This window comes from Phaethon aethereus (assembly GCF_964289735.1).
Source record: "Phaethon aethereus genome assembly, chromosome: 3".
NCBI lineage: Eukaryota > Metazoa > Chordata > Aves > Phaethontiformes > Phaethontidae > Phaethon > Phaethon aethereus.
This window is the reverse complement of record NC_138576.1, coordinates 546,805-574,129: the sequence shown is the minus strand read 5'-3', so window position 1 is coordinate 574,129 and position 27,325 is coordinate 546,805. Positions and strand designations below refer to the sequence as shown.

General features: G+C 41.4%; 1 protein-coding gene across 8 annotated transcripts in view; it reads left to right on the top strand.

Annotated features, from left to right (window-relative positions):
* Positions 1–35: 35 nt before the first annotated feature.
* Positions 36–27,325, top strand: part of DTNB (dystrobrevin beta) — a gene marked incomplete at its 5' end in the record, with an annotated part of 196,188 nt that continues 168,898 nt past the window's right edge. For all 8 annotated transcript variants that reach the window (XM_081998026.1, XM_081998024.1, XM_081998025.1 and 5 more), the window contains 5 exons: positions 36–102; positions 3,887–3,967; positions 5,943–6,156; positions 11,249–11,334; positions 24,793–24,947. In XM_081998026.1, the coding sequence (XP_081854152.1) occupies positions 36–102; positions 3,887–3,967; positions 5,943–6,156; positions 11,249–11,334; positions 24,793–24,947 (603 nt within the window). The remainder of the gene's footprint in view (positions 103–3,886; positions 3,968–5,942; positions 6,157–11,248; positions 11,335–24,792; positions 24,948–27,325) is intronic.

Sequence of the window (27,325 nt, the reverse complement as noted above, 5' to 3'; positions counted from 1 at the left end):
TAGCACAAACAGTGTTTGCTGTTTTTATCTTCAGAATGATTGAGGAGAGTGGGAAGAGGAGGAGGACAATGGCAGAGAAGAGACAGCTGTTCATGGAAATGAGTAAGTAAAAAATTTGAAGACATAATGTCATTTATTCTTTACTGAGAGCATCGCTTTGATAGTTTTACCAGTTCATTTACATTTCTAGTGAAAAGCATCCTGGGTGCTCCTGGGTGCTGGTCAGGAGGAGAATGCAAGAGATGGGTCACAACTGTCTAGGAGGTCATTAATTTCTAGGTTTTGTGAAGCTCCTTTTTTAAGAAACATACACATTTATCATATATGGCGATATCTTGAGTTCGTGGAAAACTATTAAAATAAATAACGAGAACATACAGATCACCTTTTATCTTAAAAAAATTATGCCACAATGCTAGCACGACTTGGAAGAGGAACAGTTTGAGGGGTTTGGGGAGTTGTTTTTTGTACAGGGTCATTCTCTGAAAGAGAGGCTGCAGTTGTTACTAGAAATCAAACGCCTGTCCAGAGAGAATATAATTTAAGGGAATGAGACATAACCTTTTAAAAACAGATATGTGGAGCTAGTAGTAAAAGATTGTATGTTTGCATGTCATCATGTTATTTTACTTTCCTATAGGAACACAGGACTGAATGCAACTCCTAGGTTAGGCAAGTGTGTCCTATAATTCCAATTACAGGCTGATGAGGTCTATCTTAAAACAGATAGTATATTTGTGCTACTTTTTTGGAGGAATTTCAGAGTAACATTCTTACTGTGGTTGTAAGCATCTTTATAATTTCAGAAACAGTTTCACTCCTGGCTAATTTATATCTGCTTCTCCTTATCGGAGACTGGTCTTGGATAGTATTTCTTCCTGCCTTCCCAGCCTACTTTCTGTTTGGGTTTATAGTCATATCCCTTTCTGGCTTGTTCAACATATGGCACAAGCTCACTCCTGCAGTCTCCCTGCTGTACACCTCATCTCCTGTTCTTCTCTGCCTCTATTCAGTTTTACTTGAGCAAAGGTGACTGAATTTTGCACGATATCCAGGGTGAAATCTCATTAGAACCTTGTAAAATGACAATAGTACTTCTCTACTAGAAATGCTTTCACTGATGCATCAGAGTATTACATTTGTCTCATCACTTTAAAGTGTTGTAGTCGTCTTGTGATCATTTAGTACTAAAAGTGACTTGCTAGTTTTTAGCTTTAGTTAAATTATTAAAAATATTTGGAATTCATCTGATTATACTAGGTGTCTCTGTGCAGCTGTGGTTCTTGCTATTGATTATCAGTGAAAGTGCTGATGTATAGACATTCTGAACTGCCTTTCTCTGTAAGGCTCTTTAGCATATCAGTCTGAGAAATCTAAGGTCTTCAAGCTTCACCTGTCCTGTGGCGGAATATTTCACTATAAAGTGAACACATAAATGTTTCCTTTCTAGGTGAGCTTCATACACAGAGTACATGTACGATGTGTAAAATTGATGCTTTCAGTGACTATTTGTTGTTGGTCAACATACAAATTTGCTGAGGTGTTTAGATAGTTGTTCATGTAAGACAAGAGTAGACTTTGGCATTCATCCACACTGGACATGCTACCCGAGGATGTATTTGTTGGTTTTGTAGTACTTATGGAGCTGTCTGACAGACAAGAATTCTGTGCAAGCTATTCTGATTTCTCTGAACTGCAGAATACATGTGGAGTTTATTGTATGGAAGGCGTGTAAAGAAGGTGGAGCCAGACTTTTCTCAACCCAATGACAGGGTACAAGGCAATGGGCACAAACTGAAAAACAGCAAATTCCATCTGAATGTGAGAAAAAACATTTTTATGAACAAAGTTGTGGATATCCTTGCAGATATTCAAAACTTGACTGAATACAATCTTGGGCACATCGCTGCCGCTGACCCTGCTTGAGCAGGGAGGTTGGCGTAGATGATCTCCAGCAGTCCCTTCCAGCCTCAATTATTCTGTCATTCTGAGCCATATAGACCGTCTTGAAAACACATCCCATTTTATCTTCAGATATTTTAGGAGGATGACCTTGTTGAAGCTTTTGTGGTAAGAACAGAAAATGGATTACTTCTTGGTTTTGCATGTAGCTGTTAAATGTCCATATATATATAAATGTACACACATGTATATTTTATATACATATATTTTCTATAGACAAAGCATTTTGTCAAGACTCATCGCCTGTGTAAGTGCTTTCTGTGGTTTGAAAGACAGAAGTGCGCACCCTAATTGAGAGTTTTGAAAGAATATTGCATAGAAAATACAAAATGAGCTATTTTGTTGTAGCCTTGGATCTGAATACTCCAGCTTACGTTACCTGACCAAGTACTTTCCTGAAATATCTGAGAGACTCGTTTTCTAAAGATGGTACTGTGAAATAATCCACTTAAGTTTGTTGCACCATACTCTCAAGCAGAACACTCCTCAGATGTTGGCTAGCCTAGTGCCACTCTTAGGTAAGCTGTCATGGGGAGCTTTGGGTTGGGAAATTGGTTGGCCTCCTCACTGATCTTGCGAGAGTGTTTTCACCTCAAGATTTACATCAGTGATGAAGAGAAATAATCCTTGTGTGTCACTTTCAAGACACAGTACATAAGAACAAGCAGATGCTTTGGCATGTGTGCAGATGCTTTGGCATTGTATTTGTGAAATTGTAATGAAATACCTAAAAGACAAGAATACTTTCTTAAATTTGCAACTGTGAGTCAGTGGGTGCGTACACAAAGGTAATTCAAATGAGGTATTTGCAAGTTGGTTTCTGAATTCACAGTGTAGGAGGGAATAAGTTATCACCTCCGAGCAAGAGCCCCCCGATATAGCAATCAGATACTTTCTTCAGGAGGATGTGGGTTTGGTTTTTTGTTTTTGTTTTTAAGTACCTTTTAGAAGTCTGGATTCTGTAAGTCACATTTATCCCCATTTCTCAGTTCTCTACTCGTCTATTCTCTGGCTTTTGAGAGAAGTAAGAAAGACTGCAGCAGATCCTGCTTTTATGCACTCCCGTGAGAATACAAGAGGCGCAGGAGCCATGTGCATCCATGCCATTGTCCACGTGCAGCTGGGTTGTTTCAGACTATACCGTAGAGCTATATTGATTATAGGACGTAGCTGCTAATGGTGTTGAAATGTGAGCCATTTAAAAGGCATTTTGGTTTATGATTAATGGGACTTTCAATACTTGACTTGTTGGCTACTTCCAAATTAAAATGATCGATACTGGACTTTAAATCAGTATCATTTATCATCCCCTCAACATTTATCATCTCATTTGATCAGTATAGGAGGTACACAGGTCTGTTTGGCAGAGGGTTAACGTAACTTTCTGAAGTTGCCCAAGTTTGTAATGTTCAGAGCAATTGCTGGAACTGGTAGATGTGGTACAGACTAGTGATAGATAATAGCATTCAAATTACACATCTTGAGGTGGGAGGTTGTTGGTGAAGATAAGATTGTTTTTTAACTTTTTTTCTTCTATGTTTTTTCTTCTCTCTCTTACCTGATTTGGGAGACCAAAAGCATGTTCTGATGGGGCTGCAATGCAGATGGTGGTAGGAGGAACAACCCCCCTTTTTCTTTGTCTCTTGTGTACATGTCTTCCAACATCAGTTGCAATCCTCTTTCTTACCCACCTACCACCTAATTCTTGCTTCTTTTTAAGGTACTTGTATCAGTCTCAAACTTAGGTCAGTTTATAATTGCTGAAAATCACTTTACCACAAGATACCTAATGAAAATCTCTGTCATGTTTGTGTGACAAAGATGATGTATATGAAGAAACACTCATGCCATTTTTGAAGTAATTCTCTCAGATAAGCTGAATGTTATAGAGGAAAGAAAAACACAAACTTTTTTTTATTCATAGGAGCACAGAATTTTGATGTCATCAGACTTTCAACGTATCGAACAGCCTGTAAACTGCGGTTTGTACAAAAAAGATGTAATCGTAAGTTATAATTACTCTTTATCTTCAAAAATTTCTCATGCATGATTGTTTCAAATACTCTACCCATGTGAATTTTAAGTATAGCAAGAGTAAGCAAACATTTTATCAATGGTAGTTGTTACTTAAACAGAGATTAAATATGTAATTAAAAACAGGCCGCGATCTTTGTCCAATACTCTGTCTTCAATAGATACTAGAGTATTCTTTAATGTTTCAAAAATTTAAAATATATGGACCAGCCTGACTGACTTCAGTTGCCTTAAGTGTTGGATGCAGGCAGTCTCAAGCTATTTGAGCTCTCACTCCATCATGGTGTACTGCAAACCACCTGACAGGTAGGCACAGGCATGGGTTTGGTGATGCATAACACAGTCACTAGCATGAAAGTGTCTGGATCTGATCATGGTGACATATATGAAATGTAGCAACTGTACAGAATTCTTTCAGGTCATACTAGTCAGAGTACATTTTCTCATTCTCTTCCGTGGTCCTTTGACCTTGGGTAGCTCACCAAAGCACAGATTAATGCAGGGGTGGATAGGTGATACAACTTTGCATTCTGCTACCAGTGTTGAATTGGACAAAGCAAAAAACGGAACAGACCAATGTATGCAGGGATAGGTCCCTCCTCCCAGTGAAGTGGGATTAGTGTGTGTCTGGTGTGGAAGAGGGCAGAATTGCTGATGAGTCCTGTAAAGGACGTGTGCAACTGCACGCTGCAAATTGTAGCTCCTCCGTGGTGCAGGTGACCCCGGGATGCCTGTGTTTCTTGGGGCTGTTGCGGCAATACCTGCAGTGCCGTTAACTTGATGGATGGCTTGCAACTTTTTAATGCCTGTGGAAAAGTGTTAGTTCTTGTCTGTAATTCACGCTTCTGAATTAAAAATCTCTCTTAATCAGTAGAGAGGTATTAAGAAGTGCTAATTATAGTACATTGCACACTTTGGGCCCAATTCACTGATGCTGTGCATATGCCTTGAGTAACCTTTACCATATGAGTAGGTATAGATGAGACTGTGCCTTTATGATCTTTGTCTGGACCACATGGTGATCCAGGGGCATATGCGTGGTGTGAATAGGTGGCTTGGCTTTTATCACTGTGTGTTTTTTACGTGAGAAATATAAAGACAAGTTTCATATAAGCAAAGTTAAAGATCACACTCTTACTTCAGACCCTTTATTATAAGTTAAAGAAGGTAACAAGAGAGTTATGAAGTTAGCAAATAAGTCTGTCCTTTAACTGTTGGATCACATTCAGTTTGGACTGATGGATCACTGTTGATCCTTAGATGTCTTCTCCCACTATCATGCATACCTTTCAAGCTTTGAAAAATTTTAAAATATATTATTTAATGTGGTTCTGCAGATCACTTACTGTGGTTTTGGAAAGCTTTTTGTCTACATCATTAACACTTCTTAGATACGCGCTAAGATATAACAGGGTAGTTTAGGGAAGTGCTTTGGTGTTCTAGACCTATGTTTACAAAGCATTATGCTCTGGACTTGGCAACTGGATCAACTGGAAACAGTTATAGTTTAACTGGAACATCAAGTTCCTCCTTCAGAAATGAACTAGTAGTCAGCAGGAGGATGTTCAAAATTATTGTAATGAATTTGTAGTGGATTTAGAACATGGCTGATGTCTTTCTCAAATGAAAATATCTAACTCTGCTAAAACGCACTGCATGATGACAGAAGATCGCTTTTCTCCTTTATGTATTTTTTCTGTTGGGGCACCCAGATGTTGAAGGGTGGAATAAAAGGTATGCAAGGTGTCTGGGCACTGCTCTGTTACTTTAAACTAGCTGACACAAGCTATGAGTATGAATATCAAGACTCTGTCTCTCACTTTGAATACGAATAAGTAACTGTTCATTCCAAAATAAAAGCTAACATACTATTCAGAAACAGTACCATAAAAGTAAACTTGCATGCCTTACAGAATAGAAGTTAATTTTTTTTCCTTTATTTTTAGTTCATCTTGTAGATATCTGGAATATGATTGAAGCCTTCCGAGATAATGGCCTTAACACTTTGGATCATAACACAGAGATCAACGTGTCTCGACTAGAAACAATCATTTCATCCATCTACTACCAGCTAAACAAACGCCTTCCTTCTACTCACCAAATCAGTGTAGAACAATCCATCAGCCTCCTCCTCAACTTCATGATAGCAGCATATGACAGGCTAGTAACTCCTCTAGTTATATTCTTAAACTAATTTTCTCTTTTAGTTAGATGAATGCAGCCAACAACTGCATGAGTCTCTGACAAACTGTCCGCATGCTACTTCTCAAGTTCATGAAATTGTGTGTTGCACATACGCACACGTATATTTAATATCATAGTAGTGCCTGCAGAGATGTACATTGCCACAGCAGCAATGCTTTGTCTTAAAAATTGTTTTCTTAAGAAAGATGAGTTAGTGCCTTCTGGAACTTGCAGACTGCTGTAAGCCGTGTATCTGAACTGAATATGAAGTGAAACGGTGTTCTGCAGACTGCGATAGAACATAATGTTAACCTCAAGGTGGTACAGCACTGTTTTAAAAAGTGAAAGTGTTTTATTGAATCTTGATCAACAACACCATTTTATAGTGCTACCTTGTTTTGAGAGTCAGCTTGGATCCTATTCTAACATTCTGTGACCCCATAAAGGCTGATTCCCATTTCTTGGCTGGAAGAAAGCTTGGTTTCTTGCTCAGGGTACTGTCTAGGCATTTCCTTGTGTCCAGTTTTATAAGTTTCTTTGGCAGCCTCTTTCTTCAGGGTTCGGTCTGCTGATCTTCTTGAGTAGGTGTGTGTCTGTGGGTTCTCTGAGTAGCAACTGCACATCTTTCACTGTTGTTTAGCACGTCTTACTTTTTGTCTTATCTTTCTAAAAATCAGCTATCAGCTATTATTTCAGTCTTATCTATCTTCTGTTTTTGCTCTCTCTCCTAGCAGTAGAGAAGAACTGCTTGTGGCCAGGAAGCTGTCACAGATGGAGGAGTTTTACCCAAGACAATCTGCAGCACTGAATATGCCAAATACTTGTTCTGTTTGTAATGTCCGGATCTTGATCCTTTCCTAATGTGACTTCTTATGGTCACCAATCAGAAGCTAGGTTTCCCCCAAAAAAGTCAAAGACTTCAGAACAATCCCTGTCTCATTAAGGACAGAGAAAAATAACATGAAGCATAGAGCAGGAAGGCTGCTATGACAACACAATCAAACATGTATTTTTCTGTTTAGTTGTGATTTGGTATTAGTTGTGAGACAAGTTGTAAGTGTTAGCTGATGGTTTTAGTTATTCTGAGACAGATCACACTAGAAAATACAGACTTTAAAAATAGAAATGGCTATGTTTTGGAGAGCTGTCTCAAAAGATTGAGGCTTTAGTTGGAGATATGTTTTTCTCCCCCAGTGCCCCCAACCCTGCAAGTTCTGCCTCTTCTGGAACCCAAGCAGCACGCTCGATCCCAGCACAGTATAACAGCTTCTCTTTAGCTTCCTCTATCTGGCATGGGGCATTGAGAGAGAAGCTGCAATGCTGTGCTGTGTTGTGCAATGGGAGAACCAAGAATAAGAGGAGAGGCAGGGCTGAGGCTCCCTCTCCAGGAGTTCATGAGCATGGCAGACTTTTATTAAAAAAAAAAAAAAAAAAGTACAAATCTGCGGTGGAATTGCATCATTGGGGTAGCTGTGTGGTTGCTTAAATGCACGTAGTCCAGTAGCTTCTGATGAGGTGGTGCTGGTGATTACATCACACAGTCATTATCATTCTACCAAGCAGGTACAGGGATCAAAGATTTGACTAGCATCCTCCCCATGGAAATGTTTAAGTTAGAGCTTATGTTAGGTACGTATGAAAAATGCTCACAGTGAACACTTTGCTGAGAGCCATAGAACAACACTGGTCATGGTGCAGAAATGATGGCTCATACTGCATCTGTGGTGAGTTGTGAGGACGAACAGCTTTGGTATGATGTTCTTCGCTGCTTTCTTCCACCGAGCTTTCCATGGGTGTTTGACAGTTTATTCCTGGTCTCTTTTTCCCAATAGCCTCTCACGGCTTTTCTAAAGTCCCTGTTACTGGCACCCCAGAGTAAACGGCTCATTCCCTGACCCCATTTGACTGTTTCAGAGCAGTCAGGCTTTATTTCATTTATTTCAGAAATCACATTTGATTTGACAGTGGGTTTAGTTGCTCCAACTTCTTTTTTCTTTTTAAAATTGTAGGTATCAAACCACACTTTATGCTGGCAATAAAGCAGCATGCAATAAGGGGGAGGGAGAGGATGGCCAACAAATGAATGAGAAAGTGAGTTGGCAAGCCAAGCGTGGAGTCATGCGATTAGGAGGAACCTTGTAATTGGCACAGCAGAGCTGGAAGGGGCATATGTGTATACATAAGGAAATGCCTACAGATCAGCGTTATGCTCAGATAACAGGAAGCTCTCAGGCCTTTTCTGGGAAATCAGCATGAGGTGCCCCTCTGAAGTGGCTGTGCACTATTGTGTGCAGCATGGGGAACAAACAGGAGGAATGAGAGCTCAGATTCCTCTAGAGAGGACACGGTGGGAGAGCTGGCACAACTGGAGTGCTGCAATGGGTTCTTTAGAGGGACAGACGCGGAGGGGGAGTTGCCCTTTACGTGAGCGAGCGGCTGGAGTGCATGGAGCTCTGCCTGGGGACAGATGATGAGCCAGCTGGGAGTTTGAGTCAGGATTAGTGGGCAGACTGACATGGGCATCATTGCTGTGGGTGTCTGCTACAGACCTCCTGGTTAGGAAGACGTAGAGGATTAGGGTTTCTTCAGGCAACTGGAAGAAGCCCCATGTACACAGGCCCAGGCTTTTTAAAAAAGCCCCCTAGTTCTAGTTCCAATCCTGAGAACTCCTAATCGTTACAGGAGTTTCAAAATCATATTGAAAGTTTTGCCCTTTTTCCATTCGATAGCGAATTCGGTAGATTGAATAGCATTGGTATAAAAACCGATTTTGGCAAGTTGCTCAATAACTATACCTCTAGCAGATTGCAGGGGGAGGAGTTTGGGATTTTTTCTTGATTAATAAACAGAATGTCAGCGGAAGCAGGCCTAATATCCGAAGGAACCATAAAAGACCTTTGCAAGGATAAGTTTGTGTCCTGTGAGGAGATATTGATGGCCTCAGTCACTTTTTTTTTTCTGGAAATTAATTCAAAGCTGAACTCTTTTTTGAGAGAAAATTAATGTCTGTTAAAAAGAAAAGGAGGAGGGGGCCTGACACTGTAACTTATGGAAGTTTGAATTAGCTAGTAAGATTTGCTCAAATAAAAGTGGAGGTCAAGGCTTGAAGAGGATGAACTTTTCTGACAAGCAGTTTCAGATATAGTCAAGTCTTACTGGTTTTTTTAATACATGCAGAGAGAGTGCCAACTTATTCCTTTGAGAAAGCTATTTAAGAGAAAAGACAGAAACAAAGTAGGATAGCTGAGGTGTTTACCTTGTCGTTAACTTTATAGTCTTCATATAGCTTGAAATAAATATCTAATGTGTTTAGTTTTCTCACTTTGTTTAGTTTCTTTAATTAGCAGTTAAAAGGATACTGGATATCAACAAGGTGATGGTCTTTGAGTCGCCATTCCTCTTCATAGATCTTTCTGCAGTTGTAGATCTAGGACAGATTGCCTCTCTTCTGTAGAGGGAATATTTGAAAGATACTCTGAGTTTGTATTAGAGAAATAGTCTATTATATTTCAGATACTTCTCAGTCTGGGAAAGGTTGAGAGCCTTTACCTCACCATGGAGTGTATGTTACCAGGAGGTATTTGCATATTAACTCTGAATGTGGGAGGGGGGAAAAAAAAGTTATTTGGTCACTTCCTGATGTCTCCATCTGGTTGTTCGTCTGTCATTGACATCAGACCTTGTCACTACTTCAATACCATTAAGCCAATATTTACATCAAATAATTTTACTCTTAACACTTTCCAAGTGCTAGTTGTCCAAGTGCAAATGTTAAATAAGCATCTCATTTCCACACAGAATTATTCTAGAGTTTTTCTAGATCTCTTCTAACACTCATCGTGTATTTTCCCCATCATCATGTTTCCCATGATAGTACAAATTATGTCCAATACATTTAATTACAGTTATTTGAATGTATTTTAATTCTTTTTCTCCTTTTTTATATGACTTAACTTCCTTGACCGTTTATCGGTCTGTACCACTGTTGCTGTTTATAGTTAAGCATAATAACTCAGCACATTGCTGTTTGGCAATAAATTACTCAGAATTCCAACAGCTTTTACCCACATTTACCCACATTTCTTTTGCCCTAGGCATCACTAAACTAACTTTCCACCAACTTCACAGTAACAGTGGATTTACACTGAGATCGCCACACTGTGGCTGTCTAACATCATATGTTGTAAGGTCTCTTGACTCCTGTCTTTATTGCTATGAAAGATGATAGAGAAATTCAGGGGACAGGGAGGTGGGATGCATGCCTTCTGGGCCAGTGCTATGCTGGGAGAAACTGTTACTCATATCAGCTGTGCTGTGCTTTAACCCAGCAAGCCTCCTTCTGCATTTCTGGAGACTTCATTCCCTCATAATTTCATCCTTATCTTTCTTTCTGGTAACAGGAATAATACACGTAACTATTTCTACATATTGTACCGTCCTGAATGGGCTTTTTCATACTTTCCGTAGAGACAAATTCATTTTCTCTTGCTGATATTAGAAAATGATTCCCTAAATGTACCTTCTGTTCTGATAGCACAGCAGCTTTATTAACTTAAATTAGAATAAAATGATGTTCACATTATTCCTGTTCTGTGTGGTATATTCAGGATATCATACAACTTCTCCATTAGTTGTCAATTACTGTACTATATTTAGAATGAAATGTGTGTTTGAACATCGGAGTTTAAATGAAAGAGTAAAAATTTAAAGCAAGTAACAAGGGTAGCAGAGTAAAAAATGAGATGCTTTGCAGTGAACAAATGTATTTTAATGGAAAAAATAAATTAAAACACTACTTTTTTATAGGATAGTTGTGGCATGAACAGGAAAAATGGTGGTCTCTTTATCCATAAATTTTTTTCCTAATTCTGCAAGAAAATCTGATTTGTGATTTAACTTGTTAACTCTTCCAATGTATTAAAAATGCTAGTGTTATCACTGTTACAATGTTATATTACATAGTTTGGGCAGATCTTAGTAGTTAATGCATTCCCTTCCTAGACCTCAAGTATTTTTATTACTTATCATTCTCTGTAGTAATTACTTACCATGTAATTTTTTTTCACAGTGAGGGCCATGGGAAGTTGACGGTATTTTCAGTGAAAGCCATGTTAGCAACAATGTGTGGTGGTAAAATACTGGACAAACTAAGATGTAAGTATTTTCAAGCAAATCAAACCATTTTATGAAATACTTCGTCTCTGTTATTGGCCACATATGTTTTATTGTATTAAGTTCTGAAAGCTGACTTTTTCGCTTATTCAGCAATCTTCATACTGAAATGAGGCTTGCCTGTTTTAATGTTTTTGTTACACATGCCATCTGCTGGCCATAAAACATACCGAGTTTGTTGTTGAGTAGGCTTTACAATACATTTCTTTGTTTTGCAATGCTTGGGTACTTCTTTAAATGTAAAACTTCAGGTCTTATTTTTCTGACAGTAATGTCAAATTTGTTGCCGTTTCCTCTGTTTTGAGGGTCTTCTGTTTCATCTGAGACACTCTCTGCATCTTCTCATTATGTAGTTCCATCTTCTCAGCTCTTATTTTTTAACTCTTTTTTTATTCTCTTTTCATCAATCTTACTTCCTTTTTTCTTGTTTCCACGAGCCTTCTGTTGTATCAGTAGAGAATCGGTGATATCCATAAACACTGGTTTTGTCCTTTAGCAGCAATTCTTGTTATTCTATCTTTCTTAGTGGCAAGGTGTACTGTTGTTATGGGTGTTTTTTCATTTCCATCCTGAAAAGCTGTGAAGTTAATCTTACTGTCAGTGCCAGATTTTGCTGTTCAGGTCTTGTCATTTTGCCTCACTCTAAATTCCCTTTATGAAAGTTATCTGGTAATAATTAATTCCTCGTAATCTCCATTACAGTTGTCACCGTAAGTAATTCTTCAGACTTTTCGACATCATTAAGCTTCTTTGCTAGTTTTAAGGCCAATATAATAATGTGAAATACTAGTGTGCTGAATTAAACTACATATACAAGGTCTGAAAAATAGTGAGAAATCATTGCATGCACCTATTAATATTAAGGCTGCATATGTTTCAGTACCAGGAAATGCTGTGTTTTTTAATCTGGTAGTAACTATAAAACTCTCTGATTAGAAACAAAGCTGCAGGTGACTACAGATTAGTGTTAAATAAAGGGGAGAGGCAGCTATGACAGGTTATTTAAGACTTCTTAAGCATTGTTAACAAATGTATTAACTCTATAAAATACGCAAGATCAAATACTGAGGGAAAGATAGAGACCATATCTCCTCAGTAAAAGATTACATTTCTGATTTAATTAGGGTAAGATTTGAGGAGACTACAGTAGATGAACAGTTCAGCACAGGCTTGGGACAGAAAAGGAGCATTATTTCTAGAACTAGCAAGACAATACTGAAACACATCAAGAAAATGGCAGTGTAACCTTTTAGTGGAAAAGGTAGTTAACCACTGGAATGAAATGATACAGGAATGAGTAAACTTCTGATATTTTTAGACAAAGACCTAGATATCATTCTGGAAGTTATATTAAGCCTCAAGTTATTGATTCAAAAGGTGGCTAGTTAAGATGCTTTCACCTTAAGGACACCTCATTTAACAGTCCTGTTTAACAGGCCTGTCTAGTCTTAAAACTTAAAATTTGTGCATTTAATGTACTGTTCCCACTCTGTCTTTTCATAATATCTGCTTTTCTTCATAGCATTTGAAGCTTTCTTTTTCTTTTTTCTTACTCTATTGACTCCTGTTTCCTTTGCCACTGCTAACTTTCTTCGCTATAAAAATTCTTCACTGATGTTCATACACGTTGGAGGGAAGGCTTTTGACTACTTTCACTGAATAGTGCCTGTGTCTTATAGCTTTGTTATATTCAGGTTGTCAAGCCTTTTATTTATTTTTTTCTTGTATCTTATCAGCTGACCTTTAGTTTGCATTGTACTTCTGGGATCTTTCCTGCAATATCTGCTGTCCCTTTTTTCTTGATGCACTTCTGTTTGGATGTGAGGCATCATTTTCAAAGAGCATCTGACTTTGTATTTGACGTGTTTCGGACAGTAGCACGTCTGTCTTTCTTTAATTCATTGTTAAAACTCTCCTTGCCTTTTCAGTATGTTGCTCACACTGATTTCCCACCATTTATGTTTCTGGGCTAGTTGTTATGACAGTACGAACTGTTGACCACAGCTCATTAAAATCTGGTTTTGGTGAGATTTTTTTTTTGTTTTTCTGTCACGTATAATATCCTATGTTTCTTTATCCATAACTGTAACAGTAATGCTGATTTGCTGCTGCTTTGTATGGTCATGGCACTTTCTTCACATGTGTCATCTGCTGTGGACGCTCCTCTGTTCCCTCGTGTGCTTGTTGTTGTCTCTGCTTAGTTGGAAAGAAAGTTGAAGACTGGAACCACCTCACTATTATTCTCCAAAATGCTCATGGTGCCATGTGCAAGGTTAGACAGGGAGGCAGAGTCCCGGCGCACAGTTAACAAAATTGTCCAGGAGAAGGGCATTTTGGCTAATTTGGAATTGAGATTTTAGGAGTGTAGGAAATCTGTGCAGGAGGGAAAAACTTTCTCTAAACCAGGATAGAAGTAGGCTGTTGGCTTTTCAGACAAGGACGTAGGACAGCTTTCTGTGGAATATGGGAGAAAATCTGAGGTGCCAAGACAGTAGGATCTTCTAAACCTTCTGAAGGCAGAGGAGAGGAAGTGTGTTGTATTGTTAGTGGAATAAGTTTCTGAGTATCACCAGAACTCAAGTAATAAAATAGCTGAGCTGCTGGTTACCTGTCTTTCTGAAGACTTTCTAAGGGCCAAGGAAAGAAGAAAGCATAATGTGAAGTTTGGGAGGGGAGATGTGGGGAGCTGCAGGCCTGTATACCTGACACGTTCTGGGCAAGCTGTTAGTAATAAAGAATAGAGTTAGTTGACACATTGGTAAATGTGATTTTATTGTTGGGAGAAATAGCTTTTGCGATGGAATGTCTTATAAAACCATAGGAGTTCATTAAAGGAGGCAAAACACAAACGGGCAGAGGAGTTCTGGCTCCTACAGATTTCTTGGATTTCTAAAAGGCATTCAGGGAAGTCCCTTATCAAATGCTTAAGAATATTGAATAGGGTGACAGTGGAGTCTTCGTGTGAATAGAAGATTGGCTAAAAGGAAGCAAAAATAACAATAAAAATCCTTTTTGTATGTTGAGATTGGTGGATAGTGCTGGACCTAAACTGTTTTTAACACTGCCATAAATGATCAGGAAAAACACAGTGAAAGGTGACAGTTTGATACAAAGTACATCAGTGGAGTAAAAGCTAAAATAGACTGAAGAGTTGTAGTATCATCTGACAACGCTGAGTAACTGTGAAATAAAATGGTAGGTGAAATTCAGTGGGAATATATGTGAAGTGCTATATGCTGGAGGAGTGAAGTGTAACCCTAATGTGATGTGCAGAAAGGTGAGATAAGAAAGTTGTTGCTCAGATGAGAGATCTTGGAGCTGTACTTGTTTAGAGTTTTAGCTCTGTTTAGTAATGGCTAAAAAAACATATGAAATGTTACAGAGGGGAAGGACGTGAAGAACTAAGTGGAGAGGTAAAGGCACTGTATAAATCCATGGTGTCTTTATGCTTTGAATGAGTGCTGCTCAAGTACCTCTGGCTGGTACTCCGCGCTTTCTATTTCTGAAAAATCTTTTCTGAGAACAACAATGATCATCAAAGACAGAGAAAGCTTTCTGTACAAAGGACAATGAGATAGACCAGGATTCTTCAACCTGCAAAGAAAAATGGTGGTGAAAGGATAGTGTTCTGTAAAATACAAACAACGTGTTAGTGGTGAATAGAAAACAGCTGTTCCTTTCCCCTTCCAGTACAAGAACTAAAGGGCAGTAACTGAAATTACAATCTACAAGGAGGGCTGGAAGGACGACCCAGGGAACTACAGGCCTGTCAGCCTGACCTTGGTACTGGGGAAGATTATGGAGTGGTTCATCTTGAGGGCGCTCACAGGGCATGTGCAGGACAACCAAGGGATCAGGCCCAGCCAGCATGGGTTCATGAAGGGCAGGTCCTGCTTGACCAACCTGATCTCCTTCTATGACCAGGTGACCTGCCTAGTGGATGAGGGAAAGACTGTGGATGTTGTCTACCTGGACTTTAGTAAAACCTTTGACAGCGTCTCCCACAGCATTCTCCTGGAGAAACTGGTGGCTTGTGGCTTAGACAGGTTTACTCTTCGCTGAGTGAGGAACTGGCTGGATGGCCGAGCCCAGAGAGTTGTGGTGAACGGCGTTAAACCCGGCTGGCAGCCGATCACAAGCGGTGTTCCCCAGGGCTCAGTTCTGGGGCTGGTCTTGTTCAATATCTTTATTGATGATCTGGATGAGGGGGTCGAGTGCTCCCTCAGTAAGTTTGCAGATGACACCAAGCTGGGTGGGAGTGTTGATCTGCTGGAGGGTAGGAAGGCTCTGTAGAGGGATCTGGACAGGCTGGATTGAGGGGCCGAGATCAACTGTATGAGGTTCAACAAGGCCAAGTGCAGGGTCCTGCACTTGGGTCACAACAACCCCATGCAACGCTCCAGGCTTGGGGAGGAGTGGCTGGAGAGCTGCCCAGCGGAAAAGGGCCTGGGGATGCTGGTTGACAGCCGGCATGTCATGAGCCGGCAGTGTGCCCAGGTGGCCAAGAAGCGTCCTGGCCTGTATCAGCACTAGTGTGGCCAGCAGGAGCGGGGCAGGGATCGTGCCCCTGGACTCGGCACTGGTGAGGCTGTACCTCAAATGCTGTGTTCAGTGTTGGGCCCCTCACTACAAGAAGGATGTTGAGGTGCTGGAGCGTGTCCAGAGAAGGGCAATGGAGCTGGGGAGGGGTCTGGAGCACAAGTTTGATGAGGAGCGGCTGAGGGAACTGGGGGGGTTCAGTCTGGAGAAGAGGAGGCTGAGGGGAGCCCTCATCGCTCTCTACAACTGCCTGAAAGGGGGTTGTGGTGAGGTGGATGTTGGTCCCTTCTTCCAGGGAATGAGCAATAGAATGAGAGGAAATGGCCTCAAGTTGTGCCAGGGGTGGTTTAGATTGGGTACTGGGAAAAATTTCTTTACTGAGAGAGTGGTCAAGCACTGGCACAGGCTGCCCAGGGAGGTGGTGGAGTCGCCATCTCTGGAAGTGTTGAAAAAAACATGTGGACGTGGCACTTTGGGACATGGTTTAGTGGGCATGGTGGTGTTGGTGTGATGGTTGGACTTGGTGATCTTAAAGGTCTTTTCCAACCTTAAAGATTCTATGATTTTATGAAATTAGCAGTGACAGATTGAAAGAACAAAAAACAATACTACTTTAAACTTTACCAAGGATGTTGTTGGTATCAATCATTTACACCATTCGATTACTCCTTGAACCAATTTCACTGAAAGCAAATTCATCTAAGGTTGCTGAATGCAAAGATACTCTCAGTGAGTGGAAGAATAATCTGGGGCATGTGCTTGCCTGAGCCATCTGCTGTTGGGATAAACAGACTTTTGATCTGATCTGCCTCAGCTGTTCTCATGCTCTTTATTTCTTCTTCTGATCGTTATGAATATGCTGTCTTGTTTCTTTCCCTTTCCTGTGTTTCCCACCTGTTTCTGTGGTTATTGACCCATTTCATCACCAAACTTCTGTTTCCAGTTTACTTGTTCCCCTGATTCCACCCCCACTCCTGCGTTGCCTCCGCTCCCTTTCCTAAGCAGGCTGTCAGCTCCGGCTCAGCCGGAACACGAGGCTTTCTGGCAGTCATGGAAGTTGTAAATTGTATCTTTTTCTCATAATTTATATGAATGATAGTAACTTGGTCTCTGTACTGGTATATGTACAGGCTTACTTTCTAAATTCTGAAAATGTGAACAAATGGAGTGTTTTCCAGTCCATACAGTGTCTGACAGCACATACGAAATGCGAGTTGTTCCATGATACCACTTTGCTGTTTCTGGAAAAGATTATTTCCTGTGACATGATACTCCTTGCAAAGGAGTTCCTTTACGTGGTGTGCAAGGTAGGAGTTCTAAACCCAGCCTAGTGCTATGGACTTTGATTTCTGTCATAGCTTTTTAAGCTCAAGAAATGCCATATTAAAATGTCGTATTTTGTGGATTGGGATGACTTCATTTTGGCATTCAAGTAGATTCACAGTGAAGTAATTGGTGCTTCTTTCCATGTCATTTCTGCAAGTAAATTGTAAACAGAACTTCAAGCAAATCAAGACTCTGTCTGCTCATTTTAAGGTCTGTCTGACTTCTCTAACGACTGGCTCTACCTGTGTGGTGCTCCTTGGCTCCCTCACCTCCCTAGCTCCTTTGTTTTCTCTCACCACCTGGCTCAGATAAGCCTTTAGTGCTTACTGAAGTTCACTCTAAAAATTCATGTGATAATGGATGCTAAATGCTAGGTTTGAAGAGACAGATGAGACATTCTATAATCGACTGGCGGAGGTCTCGCATTCGCTGGCCCTTGTTCTTGTGGGGGACTTCAACCTACCGGACATCTGCTGGAAGTAAAACACGGCAGAGAGGAAACAATCTGGGGGGTTTCTACAGTCTGTGGAGGATAACTTCCTGACACAGCTGGTGAGTGAGCCCACTAGGGGAGGTGCCTTGCTGGACCTGCTGTTTACAAACAGAGAAGGACTGGTGAGAGATGTGGTGGTCGGAGGCCGTCTTGGGCTTAGTGACCACGACATGATAGAATTCTCAGTTGTCAGTGAAGTAAGGAGAGGGGTCAGCAAAACTGCTACCATGGACTTCCGGAGGGCAGACTTTGGCCTGTTCAGGTCACTGGTTGAGAGAGTCCCTTGGGAGACAGTCCTGAAGGACAAAGGGGTCCAGGAAGGCTGGACAGTCTTCAAGAAGGAAATCTTAGAGGCGCAGGAGCAGGCGGTCCCCATGTGCCGTAAGAAGAGCTGGCGGGGAAGGCGACCGGCCTGGATGAACAGGGAGATTTTGCTGGGACTCAGGGAAAAGAGGAGAGTTTATCACCTCTGGAAGAAGGGCCAGGCAACTCACGAAGAGTACAAGGATCTCGTTAGGTCAAGCAGGGACAAAATTAGAAAGGCAAAAGCCCAGCTAGAGCTCAGTCTGGCCACAGTCGTAAAGGATAATAAAAAATGTTTTTACAAATATATTAACAACAAAAAGAGAGGCAAGGAGAACCTCCATCCCCTACTGGATATGGCGGGGAACATTGTCTCCAAGGACGAGGACAAGGCTGAGGTACTTAATGCCTTCTTTGCCTCAGTCTTTAATAGCCAGTCCAGGTATCCACAGGGTATTCAGCCCCCTGAGCTGGAAGATGGGGATGGAGAGCACAATGTACTCCTCATAATCCAGGAGGAAGCAGTCAAGGACATGCTAAACCACCTGGACACCCACAAGTCTATGGGGCCTGATGGATCCACCCAAGAGTACTGAGAGAGCTGGCGGAGGAGCTTGCCAAGCCACTCTCCATCATTTACCAGCAGTCCTGGTTAACAGGGGAGGTCCCAGAAGACTGGAGGCTTGCCAATGTGACGCCCATCTACAAGAAAGGCTGGAAGGAGGATCCTGGGAACTACAGGCCTGTCAGCCTGACCTCTGTACCAGGGAAGATTATGGAGCGGCTGGTCTTGAGAGTGCTCACAGGGCATCTGCAGGACAACCAAGGGATCAGGCCCAGCCAGCATGGGTTCATGAAAGGCAGGTCCTGCTTGACCAACCTGATCTCCTTCTATGACCAGGTGACCCACCTAGTGAATGAGGGAAAGACTGTGGATGTTGTCTACCTGGACTTTAGTAAAGCCTTTGACAGTGTCTCCCACAGCATTCTCCTGGAGAAGCTGGTGGCTCGTGGCTTAGACAGGTTTACTCTTCGCTGGGTGAGGAACTGGCTGGATGGCCGAGCCCAGAGAGTTGTGGTGGACGGCGTTAAATCCGGCTGGCGGCCGGTCACAAGCGGTGTTCCCCAGGGCTCGGTTCTGGGACCAGTCTTGTTCAATATCTTTATTGATGATCTGGATGAGGGAATTGAGTGCTCCCTCAGTAAGTTTGCAGATGACACCAAGCTGGGTGGGAGTGTTGATCTGCTGGAGGGTAGGAGGGCTCTGCAGAGGGATCTGGACAGGCTGGATCGATGGGCAGAGGCCAACTGTATGAGGTTTAATAAGGCCAAGTGCAGGGTCCTGCACTTTGGCCACAGCAACCCCACGCAACGCTACAGGCTTGGGGAGGAGTGGCTGGAGAGCTGCCTGGCAGAAAGGGACCTGGGGGTGCTGGTTGACAGCCGGCTGAACATGAGCCGGCAGTGTGCCCAGGTGGCCAAGAAGGCCAACAGCATCCTGGCCTGTATCAGGAATAGTGTGGCCAGCAGGAGTAGGGAAGTGATTGTGCCCCTGTACTCGGCACTGGTGAGGCCGCACCTTGAATACTGTGTTCAGTGTTGGGCCACTCACTACAAGAAGGATGTTGAGGTACTGGAGCGTGTCCAGAGAAGGGCAATGAAGATGGTGAGGGGTCTGGAGCACAAGTCTGATGAGGAGCGGCTGAGGGAACTGGGGTTGTTTAGTCTGGAGAAGAGGAGGCTGAGAGGAGCCCTTATCGCTCTCTACAACTACCTGAAAGGGGGTTGTGGTGACGAGGGTGTTGGTCTCTTCTCCCAAGTAACTAGCGATAGGACAAGAGGAAATGGCCTCAAGTTGCGCCAGGGGAGGTTTAGATTGGATATTAGGAAAAACTTCTTTACTGAGAGAGTGGTCAAGCACTGGCACAGGCTGCCCAGGGAGGTGGTGGAGTCGCCATCTCTGGAAGTGTTCAAAAAACGTGTAGATGTGGCGCTTCAGGACATGGTTTAGGGGACATGGTGGCGCTGGACTAATGGTTGGACTTGATGATCTTGAAGGTCCTTTCCAACCTAGTGATGCTGTGATTCTGTTTCACATAATAAAGGTCCTGGAAGTTAATCTTCTGTAGATGAGTTAGCCTGATGGTGGGGTTTTGATTTTGGGGAGAGGGTATTTTGTTTTTTTGAGGAGTGGGGATGAAAGGAGAGTTATTTGCTTTGGTCCTAATCAGTGGACCAAAGTAGCAGTAGTAATGATATTACGTGGTTTGTTGTGGTATCACATCTATTCAAACTGAACAAGCTCAGTGCATGATTTTATACAGGCTTTCGTAGATCTCATTTGTTTATAACAAATGCTAGGAGTTGCCACAACATCTGCTCATCTGATAGAGGTAAGGCTGCTGCAGTGTCATGTCCCCAGTCCGCCAGTGGTGAGGGTAGGCATGCATTCCTGGTAGGAACATGCGCACACAGCCACATGGATCCACACGGACAGAAAATACCCTTGTGAGCATGAACAGCACCAATGGCCTGGTTCTGTTTCCCCCCTGCTGCCTGATTGGGATGAAAGCCTGTTAGTGGCATAAATGTATGTATGTATGTATATGCCTGTGCAGTATGGATCCCTCCAGTGACTGGTCTTAGATGCTCATCTGTCTAGTAGCTGGTCCTTGGAGTCTCTTAGATACTCTGGTCTCTCCAGTGTCTGTCCCAGGCTTAGGACGTCTCTGATACCTAGCTCTCAAACTCTAATCACTAAATTTTCCTTCAAAAACATCTTCATAATGCCCTTGTAGGTGCTTGGATGGTGTTATTAGGTCTTCTCATTGTCTTATCTTGTCCAGGCTGAGCAATTGCTGTTTCATCAGCCTGTCCTCATAGAATAAGTGCTCCAGCATGCGACCATCCTTGTAGCCCTCTACAGAGCTCACTTCAGTTTCTTTCATATTCTGTGATTCTCAACAATTCTCTGATTTTTGGGCATCCCAAAACTGGACATAGTACCTACTGAAGGTCTAACAAGTGCTGAGTGGAGGAGGATAATCGCTTCCCTCTGCTAGCTGAGCTCCTGTTCGTACAGCCCAGGATGCTGTTGGCCACCTTTGCTGCCAGAGAGTGCTGCTGGCTTATGTTCAGCTTGTGACCTCAAAACCCACAAGGACCTTTCCAGCAGAGCTGCTCCCCAGCCAGGCAGTCCCCAGCCTGGATTGCTGCCAGAGTCTCTTCCTTCCCAAGGGCAGGATTTTGCATTTGTCCTTTTTGAATTTCATGCAGCTCCTGCCAGCCCATTCCTCCAGCCTGTCTAAGTCCTGCTGGGTGACAGCCCTTGCCCTTGATGGTATCACCTGGTCCCCCCAGTTTGGCATCACCTGTAAACTCAACAAGAGTGTACTCTGGCACCGCTCCCAGATCATTGATAGACATGTTGAGCAGGACATGTCCCAGGACAGATTCCAGCAGTAGTCCACTTGTGATTGGCCTCCATGTAGAATTTGACCCATTATCCACAACCCTCTAAGCCTGATCATCCAACCAGCTACTCGCCCATCTGGTGGTTCACCCATGCAGACCGTTACAGCCCAGCTTGGATACTGCAATATTGCAGGAGGAAAAAAGTAAAAAGCCTTGCTTGAGTTGAGGTGAATGATACTTACAAATTCAGTCATCACAGAACACAACTGAGCTGGTTGGTTTTGATTTAGCCTCAGTAGAACCATCCTGATGGATCCCAGTCACCTTCTCTTTCATATACCCAGAAACGTGCACCAAGAAGATTTACTCCATGATTTTTCTAGGAACAAAAGTGGGGCTGACTGGCCTGTATTTCCTTGGATTATCCTTTTGACCTTAATACATACCTCAGATTAATACCAAAAAATCTGTACACACACCACCACCCCCCTCCAAAACATACAGTCAAACTAATTCATCTGTTACGTTTATTTTCTTGGCTTTTACTGATATTAAACCTAGTATTTAACAAAAATTTTATGAGTTTGTACAATAAAAATCAACAATTTCATAGGAATTGTGGGATGCAGGATACACTCAAGGTCATGATGCTGGAAAATGAGAGTGCCAGGTTTTTGTTGCTTTATTTTTAACTTAATCAGAGAAATGGTAGAGCCTTGAGCTGAAACTGTACAAAGCATCAGGCAAATGCCTTGACTGGAAAATACGGAACAGTCAGTTTTGGCAGTTACAAGCAGCTGAAAAAAGGCTCTCGAGGGAACTGTTGGACAGGTTTAACAGATGATATTACAAGCTCTGTTCTTAATGTAAAAGTTTTACTACAAACATTTGGAAAAAAGGAAATTGTGAGTTGCACAAGTACCATTTTATGTTGGTATTTTGGGGACTAAGCAGTGTTTTTTGTAGTTGTAATTTTTTTTTTTATTCTGGTTTAAAGAAAATGTTTCTAGCGTAGTAACAGAACTGAAGTTCTAGATGAGAATTAGAGTACAATACCTTGTCATCAGGACAATTTAGTAGCACATGCCCGTTGTGACTCTCAGGTGAGCTCTTGAGAAATTACACTGTTAGCCTCTGTTTTGCTTGAGGTTTTCTCTTTGAGGGTAATTTACTGCCCTTTAAAAGGGCAGATGACTATATAATTATATCCTACTAATCTTTATCTTTTCCAATTTCACTGGTAATTTCCCATGTGGAAGTTTCCCATGTAAATGAGTTCAACTTCACTTTGACTATAAAAGCACTTTATTATGACAGCAAGATATAGGTTAGTAGGGTTTTTTTAATTTACCCTTGAAATAGCCTGTTCTATTTTTACTTAATTTTCAATTTATTTCCATAGCTTTAATTACTTTCTCCTTAACAGCATTCATATCTTGCATACTGTTGAGTTCAGATTAATAGACTGTACTTACCCAGAAGATTTCTGTCCTTTTTTAAATACAAGTACTGTCATGTTCCAGTCATGTTCTACCAGTCCCACCTTGACAGATTTATTACTAGACCTTCAGTTTTTGTGTGCGCTCCAGTTCTGGAGTGATGTTGATCTGGAATGGATTAAGATTCTGGAATTTTGGTGCCCTGATTAGTTTTAGTTGTTTCCATAGTTTTCATTTATGTGCATTTTGATCCTGACTTTTCTTCCACATTTGATTTTCAGGTCAAATTTAATTTTTCTGCTTGGCTTAATTTTCTAAAATACATCATTCTCCCCGACCCTCCTTTCTCTTTTTCTTCCCCCCTCCCCCAATGTGGTTTAGAAGATTATTCAACAAGGGCTTCAGACCTTCACTTCAAGCTTGTCTGTTTAGCCAGTGATACAAATTCCAGATAGCTTTATCACCCTTAACTTAGATATTGTAGAGTTCTTCATGAGCTTGTTCGTTCAGGAGACTGGAATAATTTCTCTAGTTTACTAGAAATACGCCTTTCTGAAATAGTATTTTTTTTTTTAATGGACCTAGTTTTGATCACTTAAATTAAGCTTATTTTCTGCCAGCATATTGTTTCTGATGTTTAATTACTGATGGTGTCTTAAATAACCTCATAGACGATTCAGTGGCTGCTTAGTGAAGAATTCTGGTAACTGTCACATTTTGGAAAATTTTAGGTCTTACTAATATTAGTGCTCTTACTCTAGAAAGGAAGATTTCTTGAATAATCTGATTCTGCAAGTATATCAGAGATGCAATTTTGCTGTTGGAGAGATTTGTCTTTTTGGAAAAGAGATTTTTGATCCCAGGACAGTTGTGCTTTATCTGTATGCAGCTGTCCTAATATTTTATATGACATCATTTTCTTATAATGCCATCTACACATCTTCTCCTATATTTTTACCTTTCCTGAGACATGAGAGCTGGGATCTTTGGGTCGGTTGCGTGGAATGGCTGGAGCAGAAGGCTTGGAGGATTTGAGCTCTGTGAAGTAAGGCGGTAGAGGGGTGCCAGAGCAGGAGGCTCAGGAGACATCCTGCCATCCACGTGCCCATAGCTAGGAGCATGCATGGGAGTGAAAATACCTGCAGAACTGCCCTCCTCCCTGCCACCTTCTGGGGCCACCCTCCCTGCCTTTCTTTGTGCATATAGACACAAGATCACTGAACATCTTGCTTGATCCTCTTGGTTTCAGAAACTTATTTAGCCCCACATAGCTAATTATAAAGCATACCTCATCTCATCACAACCATTTTTCTTGCGCAAGGACAAAAGTTCCTATCTAGTTCTTCAGTGTGCGCGGCATCTCTGCTATCAAATTAGATCAGATTTCTTCTTCCCCATCCACTCAGCTGCATGGCTCATGTGTTTTAGCCTTGGAGATGGAGGTCATTGCTCCCAGTTGCTGACTAGACTTCTGATGCTCTTCTAATGCTGTGTAACTTAAATTCAACATGCTGCTGACGTGCACCAGATTTCCCAGGAGTTTTGACTTTGTGTTTCTTTTTCTTAATTCTAGGAGACTTCTCAGAGGATTTTATGTAGTTTTATTGTGAAGGCGTAAACTTGAAGATGTAATATTCTGTGGCTTTTAAAATGCCTCCTAGCTTCTGCTTTCTTGCTGTTACAGTTAATGCACTGTCAGAATCTCTTCTCAAGACTGGGTGAGATGAGATGGAGGAAACAGGAAGTTTTGTATCATAACATGTTTGAATACGTTCATTTATATATTTTATCTTGCTAGCAAGCGATAAGAAATTATGTTCAGAATAAAACAAAGAAATTTCTTGGGTTTTAAATGGATTGATTTTTTTTTTTCTTTTCTGTAGTAAGCATGTATTTACTATAGGGTTTTATTATATTTTCTTACAGATATTTTCTCTCAAATATCAGATTCAAATGGACTAATGATATTTACAAAGTTTGATCAGTTTTTGAAAGAAGTTCTAAAACTTCCAACAGCTGTGTTTGAGGGGCCTTCTTTTGGATACACAGAACATTCTGTACGGACCTGTTTCCCACAACAAGTAAGAGTTAACAAAACAGGATTTTTGTATTGCTTGTTAATATAGTGCTTTCTTCTAAAGTCCACTGGCTGCTTTGGTTGTAGTTTGCAAGGGGTTTGGAGGGAGGGGGATTGGTAATATACACTATATAACCTAAGCAGTTTTGAGAAAGTCTGATTTAAAATAGTACGCCTAGGTCTTAGGTAATTAAAGGATTTTGCACAATTTTAGTTTGCTCCCCCTCCTTGAAGGGACATCTCTGTTCCCCGTCAGAAGAACAGCAAGTGTGACCTATTTCTCTTCTAAAACATGAAACACAGCATCTTTTTAAGCTTTCTCAATGTGTTAAGATTATTAGTTTAGCAAATCACTTGCTAGTTGGTTTGGTCTGTACAAAATAAATAGATTGTGTACAAATAGTTTGCTTTTTAAACCAATTTCACTGTTGTCCTTATTGGTATAGCTGTTTTTTCCAAAACATTTCCATTACATGTAATGTTTGGAGTAGTTGTTGTAGTAATGATCTTAAAAGAGCTTTTTATTTCTTTATGCATTTTAGTTGTAATTTCACTGTTGCAAGCATTTGTTTCTAATTTGAGGTAATATAAAAAGTATAAATAATCCTGAAATCAACTGTAAATATGAACCTAGATAATCTTAGGTCTAAAATTAAATGTTTAGACTCTGGTCATGATTATGTTCTGGATGAAATATTTCTGAAGTATTTAAATTTAGAATTTATAGTCAGTTTTGCTAAATTTAAGTTAATTCGTCATTAGTATATTTGAAATACAACACAGTAGGAAACAGCCTTTGATTTAGGAATGAGGGCTCTAGCTCATCTGTGAGTTAGGATAGAGTTTTGTTTTACCAAGTGTGAAATTAAAAAGATTTTTTTTTTCCTGTTTCCATACTGGCTGAGGCATTTGTGGGCCATAGTAGTTCCCATGAACGTGTCACCCTTTCTGTTATGTCAGCGCAAGACATTTATGCGGTTTATCTGATCAAATCAAATTTCATGTAAGTGGCACTGCTGTTGAATGTAAAACCTCAGCCTTGCTTCAAAGCTATGAGTAAGACATCAGATTCTAGGCTCTGCGTGCCCTTTCCATTGTCTGCAAAGGAATGGGGAGGGTGTTTTGGTTTTGGAAATGACCATTTCTCTCTTGCCCATAAAGAGAGGCTAGTGAAGCTAGCTAGACTTTGACAGTTGACTGAGGTTCCTAAGGCACTTGATGCAAATCTCGCCATGGTAGCCTAGTGAGGTGTAATAACTGCCCGTGAGTATGAGGCAGTGTGCCCAGGTCACCAAGAAGGCCAACAGCATCCTGGCCTGTATCAGCACTAGTGTGGCCAGCAGGAGCAGGGCAGGGATCGTGCCCCTGGACTCGGCACTGGTGAGGCCGCACCTCGAATGCTGTGTTCAGTGTTGGGCCCCTCACGCCAAGAAGGACGTTGAGGTGCTGGAGCGTGTCCAGAGAAGGGCAACGGAGCTGGGGAGGGGTCTGGAGCACAAGTCTGATGAGGAGCGGCTGAGGGAACTGGGGGTGTTCAGTCTGGAGAAGAGGAGGCTGAGGGGAGCCCTCATCGCTCTCTACAACTGCCTGAAAGGGGGTTGTGGTGAGGTGGGGGTTGGTCTCTTCTCCCAAGTAACCAGCGATAGAACAAGAGGAAATGGCCTCGAGTTGTGCCAGGGGAGGGTTAGATTGGGTATTGGGAAAAATTTCTTCACCGAGAGAGTGGTCAAGCATTGGCACAGGCTGCCCAGGGAGGTGGTGGAGTCACCATCGTTGGAGGGATTTAAAAGCTGTGTAGATGTGGTGCTCAGGGACATGGTTTAGTGGTGAGTTTGGCAGTGCTGGGTTAATGGTTGGACTTGATGATCTTAAAGGTCTTCTCCAACCTAAATGATTCTACGATTCTATGATTTGCACATGGCTTGCCTGCAGCGTGTCTTTTCACTCTGACTTTGGCTCCCATGAACAAGAAGGCTAATACTTCATATTGATTCCCTTTTAGAAATTCCTTTGCTCTAATTTTATTCAGCAAGACAAAATCCCTAGTGTAAGGCCAGGTTTGTAGAGAGTGCTAATATTTTTTAAATTAATTTAGATATACACTCTACCCTAAGACAGTTCTTTCATTTATTTGAAAACATTGAAACAAACAGGTCCTGGGAAGTAGATGGATAATCTGTCTTACATTTAGTCTCATTTTCTTATGCCTCCCAGATTTGAAAATAAGCTTCCCAGAGCTACTTCTGTGATATTCTCCTGTTACAGCCTATCCTCTTGCTGAAATTCTCTCCAGATGGCATTGGTAAAGCTGTGGTGGGGTTTCAGACTTTGGCATTTACACAATGGATATGTAAGCTACATCTGTACTAGCTAACTAAACAG